The sequence below is a fragment of the Pavona decussata genome, unplaced genomic scaffold (assembly GCF_977016875.1).
Source record: "Pavona decussata unplaced genomic scaffold, jaPavDecu1.1 SCAFFOLD_87, whole genome shotgun sequence".
NCBI classification, from domain to species: domain Eukaryota; kingdom Metazoa; phylum Cnidaria; class Anthozoa; order Scleractinia; family Agariciidae; genus Pavona; species Pavona decussata.
Window position 1 is genome coordinate 5,561,203 of NW_028145504.1, and position 10,756 is coordinate 5,571,958.

Below are 10,756 nucleotides of genomic sequence, written 5' to 3' on the forward strand. Positions count from 1 at the left end.
ATTATTATTATGTTATTATTATTATTATTATTATTATTATTATTATTATTAGTACCACTATTATTAACATTAATATTTATCTATTCATTTATTTATTTATTTATTTATTTGTAAATTGTAAAGTAATTGCATCATTTTAATTTTTGAAGGCATTTATTTTTTTGTTCAAATTTGACTTGTTCTCCAACTCATGACAAAGTTCCACCCGTATTTAGAAGCATAGAGCTTACTTGATAACAAATGACACGTCATGACCCTAAAACATGAAAATGAAAACATCTAGGGGTGGTCATTTGGATTTTTTGAAAAGCGCACCCAAAGGTTCATGGCATGGCTCAATTTAATTTTGACCTTTACTTGAGGTAAAGATTTGTTGACTTACAAAATAATAGCTCTTTATATCATATCTTTTTGACTCAATAGCCATAAAGGTTAGCAACCATAACTGCAATTGAATATGGATATTTAAAAGACACATTTCAATATCAGGTGAAAGATTAAGCAGATGAAAGACCCTCAGTTATTTTTTTGGGATTTCTTTTCACAACTGCTTAAGGACGGTGCCTACTAAAAGCGAAGTATTTTTGCATGGTTTATCACTATGCGGGAAAAGCAGATCTTGGTAGCGGGTATTGAAATCCAAAAAGGAAATTGGGGGTAACCACGCATTTTTTAGAGATAACTAAGCAACAATTATTCTAAAAAGCAGCAAAATACAAAGCAATGTATGGCGCTTTTATCCAAATTGAAGCTTTATTATCTCTGAAAAATGCATGGTTCTCCCCCCCCCCCCCCCCCCCAATTTTCTTTTTGGATACCAAAATCATTTGCCAAGTTCTGCTTTCTCCGCATAGTTTTTAAGTGCGCAAAAATATCCCTGTAATAGTAGGCACCACCCATAGAAAACCCGAGTATCTCCAGATGCGCAGAACGTATGCGCAGTAACTATAGTAGGCACCGTCCTTAAGTTGTAGAAAGGACTAAGAATCTTTCTTCCAATTAAACATAAAAAACTAAAAAATGTTGGTCATTTTGTATCTTTGCACTCTAAGTGGTTCATATATACCAATCTACACAATTTCCTGCCAGAGAAGAACAAAATTATGACCATTTGCATCCAATCCATCCTTATATGGGAGATCCTCCGTCAATTAACCCTAAAAACTTGAATATCAAATTTTACATAATTTTGCCACATGACGAGAGGTCAAGCTTGACAATAACAGTTCAACAACATCTGTTGTACATAATGTCTTTTGAGGAATTAATGAGTCATAGGTGTCTTTGAAGTAGCAGTTTCTTCAGCGGTCTGCACAGTTTAAGTATTGCATTCTGAAAAGAAATAAAAAAAAACCAATATCGTTAATGTACTGTAGTAAGCAGTCAAACAGTCAAACCTCATGTAAGTGATCACAAATTAAATTAAAATAAATTCTGACATATTAAGGGTTATATTTTTAAAAATGATCTATCATTTCAACAGTCATAAACAGTCACTTCTAGCGAAATTTAATGTGGAAATTACAGGTTGATGGGGTCAACCAAGAAAAACGACAACAACAAGAAAACAATTGCCTTTAATCATCATAACAGCTATTATGCTATTTTAATGCACCTGCGATTTTTCTATTTAAACCCATAACACCTCGCACAGCAAATCTTTATGGCTGTAAAAGTGTTTCATTAGATGAATATAAATGCGCAGCGTAGGTCAGTGTGTTGCCAAGAAATAATATTGATAATAATATATTATATTCCATGTTATGAGTGTAAATAAAAAAATGAGAAAACTCTCATTAATCTCATTCTTGTGAGATTAAAAGGCTTTTCAAATAATAATAATAATAATAATAATAATTATAATAATAATAATAATAATAAAAATTATAACAATAATAATAATAATTCTATATAAATAAATTTATTCTAAAACGGCATGTACACAAAAATATCCAAAAGCCCCTTAAGATTCGTAAGCATTCTTCAAGTCAATCGTTCCTTATTATAATACCTACTTGCATGGTGCTATAAAAATCATAACCTCCCTTGGGTAGATGTTTACCTCCTGTAGATGGATGTTATGAGTTGGTAAAAATGAAAATTATGAAATTCAAGTCAATGGTAGAAAAGCTCCTTATGATCACAAGTTTCCCTGCTAGAGTGTAAGCTTATATGCGTATGAATTGACTATTATAAAACATAAACTATGAAATGTACACTGTAGGCTACTCTACCTCCCTTAGGTAGATGTTAACCTCCAAGTAGGTGGATGTTACGGTATGAGTTGGTAATAAATGAAATAACACTCAGGTCAACGTTAGAAAAGCCCCTGCAAGATTGTAAGTTTTAATGCTTGCAAATAAGCTTTCCATGTGTACGATACAAACGTGGTGCTATAAAACGTACCTCCCTTAGGTCGATGTTAACCTCCCGTAAGTCGATGTTACCTGAGCAAATCTTGACTGTTTTCATAGTTCCACGTTTCTTCCACAAATCGAGCGTAAAATCCTTGAGATCAGTGTTCAGACGCCGAGAAACGAAAGTAGAAAGAACTCTGTATTCCACCATAACGAATCCTGACAAACGTTCGAAGTCTTTATTTCACCGACGTCGTCCGCCATTCTGTACAAAAAGAGAGTGAATGCAGGTCAATTTCCGGTATAATCGGATCTCGGATCGTGGCTGCTCCGAAGAATAACCCGATGACGTCACCTCCCTTAGGCCGATGTTATCTTTTCTCAACCGCTCCACGTGGAGCTTTAACAGTCCCGTATGAAAAGACACGTGACACGTGATGTGTCTAGTTGCGTAACGGTTGGGAGGCTGTTACATGGCTCCCCCAGACATGGTAAAATGTATGAAATTACAGTAAACAAATATGAATAAAACTAAATGTTCTCAGAGTTCACTAAATAAATGTCTCTCTTTCTGAGAATTGTTCTGGCTCCCCGACGGGGTCGTACTCCGGTCATTAAGGTCTACTCCAAATCAACCGTTACTTCTATCTTCATCTAGTCGGTAAATCAGGATCAACTTGTGGATAGGTCTGTCAAACACCTTTCTGGTACCGGATCGAGTAACAAGCAGACGGATTTTACGAACCAGGCCATCATCGCTGGGCAAAACTTAGGTAACTTTCGCAAGTGGCCACTGGTTTCTGGGGCACGTCACGTATCAGGACGACATCACCAACTTGACTGTTAGAGCTGATTTCGTTCCATTTCTGGCGTTTTTGCTGCAGCATGCAATATTCTCGTTGCCAGCGACCCCAAAACTGTTCCGTCAGGTACTGCACTCTGCGCCACCGTTTCTTCGTGTAAAGATCTGGCCGCGAGAAGTTTCCTGGAGGTAGTAACACTACTTTAGCTTTAAAAGTGAGCAGGTGGTTCGGTGTGATTGGTTCAGGCGCATCTGGATCTGACAAATTGTCGATCGTAAGTGGGCGACCATTTACGATGTTTTCTGCTTCTGTGAACAGAGTTCGTAGAGCTTCATCATCTAATTGCTGGGTGTGGTCTTGCAAAAGGCTTGAGAGAACTGCACGTACGGTGCGAATAAGTCGCTCCCATATGCCCCCCATATGGGATGCAGTTGGCACGTTTATTCTGAACTCGATCAGACCGCAATCTTGTGTCAGGAGAAAGTTCTTAATTGCATCAGTATTGACTTCTTTCAAAGCAGCACTGAGCTCGTTTTTGCCTCCCACAAAGTTTGTTCCTCTGTCGCATCTCAGTTCCCTAACTTTGCCTCTTCGATTGACGAAGCGTCTGAGAGCATTGATAAATGAATCTGTTTCCATTGTGTTTAACGTTTCCAAATGAATGGCTCGAGATGATAGGCATGTAAAGATTATACCCCAACACTTTAGTTCTTTTCGACCCTCTTTGATGTACCAAGGGCCGAAAACATCCATGCCTGTATACGTGTAAGGCGGGGCAGGAGTAAGCCGTTCTTCAGGAAGGTTAGCCATCTTTTGGACTGGAGCAGATCCGCGTAACTTGCGGCAAGTAACACATCTCTGAAGCAGATAGGAGATAGAAGAACGACCATTGATTATCCAGTTACCGGCTTGGCGAAGTGCATTGTGGGTCATTCCACTGCCCTGGTGGTGCTGGTCTCTGCTGTGGTAGTATCTGATAAGGAGCTCTGTGATATGACTCTTTTTAGGGACGATAATTGGATGTTTCACTTCAAAGGCTAAGGCAGCTTTCTGGAGTCGACCCCCCACTCTGAGTATCCCTTTTTGGTCTAGAAAGGGATCCAGTCTGAAAAGTGAGCTTGTCTGTTTCAACTTTTCGTTTCTGACGCGGGCGCTGTTGTGGTTCTGGAACATGTGGTCACCCTCATTTAGCCTTTGGAGAACCAGGATCTCTTTTTCGAAGTAACGTAACTGCACTGACTTGAGAATAACTTCTTCTGCTAAGTGCATTTCTTCCACCGTTGGCGGGCCAGCTACTGGTCGTTTATTGTAATGCTTGTTAGGTCGAATCTTTTCAATCATTCTCTGGATAGAGACGATGCTTCTTTTCAGGCGGTCGAGCGCTGAAGAATGGTTGAAGCGTTCTAGTTCTAGAACTTTGGGGAAGAGTTTCTCTTCTTTCCACTTGGTAACTTCGTGGTTCGCAATGAGAGCCGTTGCTTTGCATTTCTTTACCTCTGGATCTTCAGGATTCAAATCAGGGGCAGGGTCATGGTTCACCACCGACACATGATTCTTCCAGAGGAAGTCGGGACCTTTGAACCACAGTTCATTTTCCGAGGGTTGTTTGGCAGTTATGCCTCTTGAGGCAATATCAGCGGGGTTGTCAGAGCTGGAGACGTAAAGCCATTGTGTCGGATCTGAGCTGTCACGGATTTGCTGCACGCGGTTTGAGACATACGTATGGTAGCGTCTTGCTTCGTTGCGTATATAACCCAGGACGACGGAGGAGTCAGTATAAAACACCTTCACTAGATCGAAGTAGTTCAAATCTCTGCTAAGCATTAACGCCACATTGACTAAAATCACGGCTGCAGTGAGTTCACGACGTGGAATTGAAATAGACTTTAGCGGTGCTACTCTGGCTTTACCCATGAGGAGGCTGACATGTACTTGATTCGCATTGTTTACAAGGCGCAAATAGGTTACTTGACCCAGGCCTACGTCACTGGCGTCGGAGAAGCTATGCAGTTCTGTGGTGACCGGTTCACCAAAATTGCAGGGTTTGACACATCTTGGGATCTTGATATTCTCTAGAAGGGGTAACTCTGATCTCCACTTTTCCCATCGTGAATGAATGAGGTCTGGTACAGGATCATCCCAATCGATGCCGTCACGGCACAGTTCCTGGAGTAACTGTTTCCCCACTAAAATCACTGGCGCCACAATGCCTAACGGATCGTATACTGAGCTTACGGTTGATAGAATCCCTCGGCGAGTGACAGGTTTGTCTTTAAGCTGAATACAGAATCCAATCGTGTCGGACTCTATGCACCAGTAGGTATCCAGTGAGCGTAGGACAGGCAGAATATCATGCCGGAGATCCAGATCCTTAAGGTCTTTCGAGCGATCTTCAACAGGTAGAGCTTCCAACACTGTCTTACCATTACTTGCAAACTTGTGTAAGCGCACATTGACGGTTGCACACATGGCTTGAGTTTTCTTGATAACCTTGATTGCGTTTTCAGGCGTGTCAAAAGACTTTAGTCCATCGTCCACATAGAAATCATCTCGTAGGAAATTCGCTGCTTCCGGACCAAACTCTTGTCGCCCAGCTTCAGCTGTCATTCTTAGACCAAAGTTGGCAACGCCCGGCGAAGAGACAGCCCCAAATAGATGGACATTCATGCGATACTCAATGATTTGGCCGTCCAGGTTGTTATCTTTGAACCACAGGAATCTCAGGTAGTCTCTGTGTTCAGGGTTTACGTAGGAACTATGGAACATCTTTTCTATGTCGCATGTCACTGCTATTTCTTCTTTCCGAAATCGTGACAGTACACCAATGAGAGCATTCATCATGTCAGGTCCTTGCAGGAGGAGTTTATTGAGAGACTGATTGTCGAAGACAGCACTGCAATCGAAGACTATCCGAATCTGGTCAGGTTTCTTCGGATGGTAGATGTCAAAATGCGGAAGAAACCAGACTTTGCCTGCTTCGGTCTTAAGTTCCTCTGATGGGACGGCACTGGCGTGATTTCTGTCGAAGATGTTTTGCATAAATTCGGTGTAGTGGTTCCATAGTTCTCCATTTCTTAGGAACTTTCTCTTGATGCCTAGTAGTCTCTTCAAACATTGTTCACGATTATTTGGCAGAGAAACAGTATCTGTTTTAAAAGGCAACGGCATCTCCCAGTTTCCCAAATCATTTTTGTGTATGCCAGTGGTAAGGATTTCACTGAAGCGCTTGTCTTCTACGCTTTCACCTTTCTCATTGCCTGGGATGTTTCGGGCATGATAGAGTTCACTATAATCCAACTGCATCATCTCTCTTATTTGCTGAGGCGAGGTAACGTCTTTAAGGTGCTGTCTTGTGGCGAAGGACACTATGGACTCTTCTTTGAAACGGTTGCTTGTTGGCACAGTGAAAACATTCTGAGGGTATTCACTTTGTACTGTGATGCGGTTTACTGAGGCACAGTTCAATGTTTCTTCTTCTTTGTCGACGCAAACTGGACCAATGATCGTCCAGCCGAACTTGTATTCTTCAGCCCAAGGTTCATTATCGCTGCCATAAATAATGCGTAGAGGCTGGAATGCGGAAGGAATGTTACGGCCAATTAATAAGCCTATCTCCACATCGGGACGGTAATGAATGTGACAGGCGATTTCTTCCAAATGCTTCCAAGATCTGGCTATTTCTGGTGTCGCAATGTCTCTTTGACTAGCTGGAATATTCTCTTGTGAATAAGCAAATGGAATCTTGATGGACTTGTGACGATTTTCGGTGTCTTGGATTCGTAGACCATTGACTTTCTTGGTGCGGACACTGTTCAAGCCTGTGATCGTATTGATTTCAAGGTTCACTTCTTGGCCTTCGACCTTAAGCTTCTCGAGAAGGGGTTCAGTGATAAAGACATCTGTTGACTGATCGTCCAGCACTGCATAGGTGGGTACCTTTGCTGAGGGATTGTCTTGGTGGAAGACTTCGATCAGGACTATTCGAGCACAGGATCGCGCTGGCCGTCCTTGCCCGCAAACTTGAGAACAGGCGGAGTTAGTTTGACTGGTGTCCTTTTTCTTATGTCTGGTCGGGTCATGCAGTATAGTGGCGTGCATCTGCTTGCAAATCTTACATTCCAACTTGTCTCTTTTGCAGTCCTTCGAGACATGTTCGTTAGAGCTGACACATTTTAGGCAGATCCTGTTTTTCAACAAGAAATCTTTGCACTCCTCATAGCTCAGTTTCTGAAACTGTTCACAGTCATTCATAGCATGAGATTTCATCTTGTGATAGAAGCAATAAGTGTTAAGTTCCGCAGGGGTGCTAGGGTCTGGTTTCTGAGCTTCAGTTGCAAAAACATTCGATGTTTGGTTTAACTCGACTGGAGAGGTTACTTCACCATCAAGTTCAGTGCCACGGGTGCTGGTTAAAGCACTGCCTGCAGATCGTTTACGAGGTGTACGGTTGGAGTTCTTAGAGCGGTCTGGCTGTGTTGAGCTGCTCGCTCCTGAAGTAAGAGTGCTCTGAGGAATGTTTGTCCGTTCAGCATGATAACGTACTTCCTGCACAAAGTCTTTAAAGGAGGGGAAAGCATCTTTGCCATTGCTTTTCTGAAGCTTTAGCACTTTGTCTGACCACTTGTTCTTGAACCAAGCAGGAAGTTTTTCAACGAGGCTTTGGATCTGTGACAGGTAATTGAGAACTCCTAGGCCGCTCATGTGCTGACTTACAATCTGAACTTGGTACAGAAAGTCACTAAATTCCTCTAAAGCAGCAGCGTCATATGGAGGAATCTTTGGTCAGTTCGCCAATCTTTTCTCAAAGCTGGTACTAATAATCGCAGGATGACCAAACCGTTCCTTGAGAATTGTACGTGCTTGCTTGTATGCGCTGTCTGGTACTGCAGTTGTTCGATAACTCTTTTGGCTTTACCATCCAGATATTGGTATAATAAGTGCAGTTTCTGCTGGGCTGTGATAGGTATTGAATCGATTAAGCTGTCGAACGCGTTCTCCCACAGGAAGAACTTTGTTTGGTCTTGCTCATCTCCCTTAAACACATCCGGTTTAGCCTGCGGTAGACGTTGTAGCTGTGTCAATCTGGTTAAAGTGTCACTGAAATCTAGCAGGTAATCTTGTGGTGGAAGGGTTTGAACTGAATCGGGTGATGGAATAAAAACTGGTGGATTTCCACAAAAGCCTCTTGAAGAGGTGAGACCTGGTCTGTCCGTGTGGGGCGTGGCAAAGGTTGTTGGGACATTAGATCCAAAGCTAGCTCTCGTGTTTGTACTGGTATAGACCGTTTTGCATGAAGAGGACGTTGTGTACTGAGTTAGGGGGACCTGTGTTCCAAGGCTGAATCTAGTGTGTGTACTAGAATAAACTGTGTTACTGGTGGGAGACGTAAACATTGGTGAGGCACTTGCAGTTGGAAATGCTTGAAAATTCTGCGGTACTGAAGGAACAACTTCTGGTGTTGACGTAAGCCCTTCATTATTGTTCCTCAGGAAGGCGGGTATAGGATCGTACTGTTTGGTTGGCAGCAAGAGAGATTGAAAATCGTCCGCTTTGTCCTCTTCTTCCACAGCTTTCTGGTACACGGCCTCTTGCGCTCGGACTTCTCCAAGTTTCTTTTGAATTTTTAGCTGTTCTAACTTTTTCTCTTGCTCTGCGATGACTGTTGAAAACTTCAGTTTCTCTTCCAAGACCACCCTTTGAGCTCTTACGTTTATCAGCGTGTCCCTGTGTGAACTTCCGCTTGATACACTTGACTTTCGCGAGTGACGAGATTTTTGAGAGAAAACAGAGTCATTGTCCTCTCGAATCTTCTTAATTTCATTTGCAGCTGTAGCACGAATGGACTTCCATGTATCCAGCAAATAGGCTTGCTTTTCGGTAGCACGCTGAATTTCAGCTGAGTCATCTGAAAGCTCTATCCACTCGTCAAATAATCGTAATGCATCATTTACTTCCTTTGTAACAACGGTGATTTCAGTTTTAATTTTACTTGTGTCTTGACCAGAGTGTACTAATTCTTCGAAGCTACTCAGTCTTGCGTGTAATTCGCGATCTTTGGATAGCGCGGCGGTTTTCTTCAAGCCGCTTTGATACTCCCGGCCTTAAACCGTGAGAGTCCTGGACCTAGTGTTTTCTTCCGTAATGTCAGTAATTTTACTCGACGAAATTTCAATTATTTTTGGACGCGGCGACGCATCTTCCAACGAAATAAAAGGCACATCACTAACCTCTGTTCCTGTTAAGGTGACTTTTTCTTTCGATGTTGTATTTGGCATGTCTCTAAGGTTGCTTGGTTTGATGAGGAATTCATCTGGTGTTAGTCCAATTCCAGTGTCACTTTGTTGATCTTGGTAATGTTTTTGTGAATCCCTGTTTTTTTATCCGTGAGGAAATTGCAGTCTTTGACTGTGGCGACCGCCTTTCTTTCGAAGAAGGGCGCGCGGAAACGACGATTACAAAGGCCAAAAGTCTAACATAATCAATATCGGCTCTGTTTATTTTAAGTCACTAACTGAGATCAGGTGATCACCGAAAGGCAGAAAATCAACAAACATACATACAGCTTGAGGTAGTCCTACTGTTGAACCGCATACAAGACCGTCAAAGACTGTAAGGCTACTAATCTGCACGGGTTGCGTGAGAAATTACTGTCGCTTCGAGCGAAGCTAAAACCTAGTCAAGTCTCAGCTCCACGTGGAGCTTTAACAGTCCCGTATGAAAAGACACGTGACACGTGATGTGTCTAGTTGCGTAACGGTTGAGAGGCTGTTACAAAACGCATCAACATTTTCAATGAATGAATGAACGTGGTAGCTTTGGCGTATCTTTGTAGCTTTTCTACGCGGCTCTAAATTTCTCGCTTGCCGGAATTTCGGCTTTTGTGCAGGACATTTCTAGACGAGTTTAAAACATTCTGATAAACAACTACTGATGGCTGAATGTTCTGGCACTGGCGGCTGAATGTTCTGACAGTAGGTTCAAACCTTTGGATAAACCCATCCGGCGGAGAATATATTACCGACCAAGAAACAAAAACACTCGAGCAAAAACGCAGCGGGATGTGAAGCTACTTACTGCATTTCTGCTGGAGATAAAACGAGGAAAAGAAAAATTGAAGAAATTTAACCAGAAAAGCTCAACCGCTACGTTAGTGAATTCATTGTTGGTGTGAAAAGAAAAGAACTATCAAGCTTTCGAGGGTTGTTTTCAAGAGTTCAACCGGTATTTAAAAGAACGCAAGTACTCAGCGAGTATAATATTATCGAAGACATTGCGTTTGATCAAGCAAGAAAATGCCTTTACGAAAAGAATTTACTCGAAATCTCAAATACCGAAGCTTTGCCAAACGCAGTGTGGCTTTTCAATTCGATACATTTTGGCTTGAGAGGCTGTGAAAAACATCGGCAGATGACTTGGGGCGACGTGCAACTCGGTGTATGACATTTGCAGACTGCAGACCGCAGACTGCAGACGGTTTATTGTAAAATAATACACATTGAAACATAGGAAAAAAGTAAATCGTTTAATTGAGCTGTACCAGGCGCTCTTACCGATCGATACGTCAATGTGAAGATTTTTACTCATTTACTGCAATCG

The 10,756-nt window shown here is 42.0% G+C and overlaps 1 protein-coding gene across 1 annotated transcript; it reads right to left on the minus strand.

Moving 5' to 3' along the window:
- Positions 1 to 826: 826 nt before the first annotated feature.
- On the minus strand, positions 827 to 7,863 carry LOC146475003 (uncharacterized). The gene is made up of 2 exons (XM_085116722.1): positions 2,407 to 7,863; positions 827 to 1,332 (listed from the first exon to the last, which is right to left on the minus strand). The coding sequence occupies exon 1, from the start codon at positions 7,859 to 7,861 to the stop codon at positions 3,110 to 3,112; it is 4,752 nt and encodes a 1,583-aa protein (XP_084972848.1). The 5' UTR covers positions 7,862 to 7,863; the 3' UTR covers positions 827 to 1,332; positions 2,407 to 3,109.
- Between the last annotated feature and the right edge of the window lie 2,893 nt (positions 7,864 to 10,756).

Bases quoted from the DNA above. Each gene is read 5' to 3' on its own strand.
- LOC146475003 (XM_085116722.1), bottom strand. From the start codon at position 7,861: ATGAGCGGCCTAGGAGTTCTCAATTACCTGTCACAGATCCAAAGCCTC.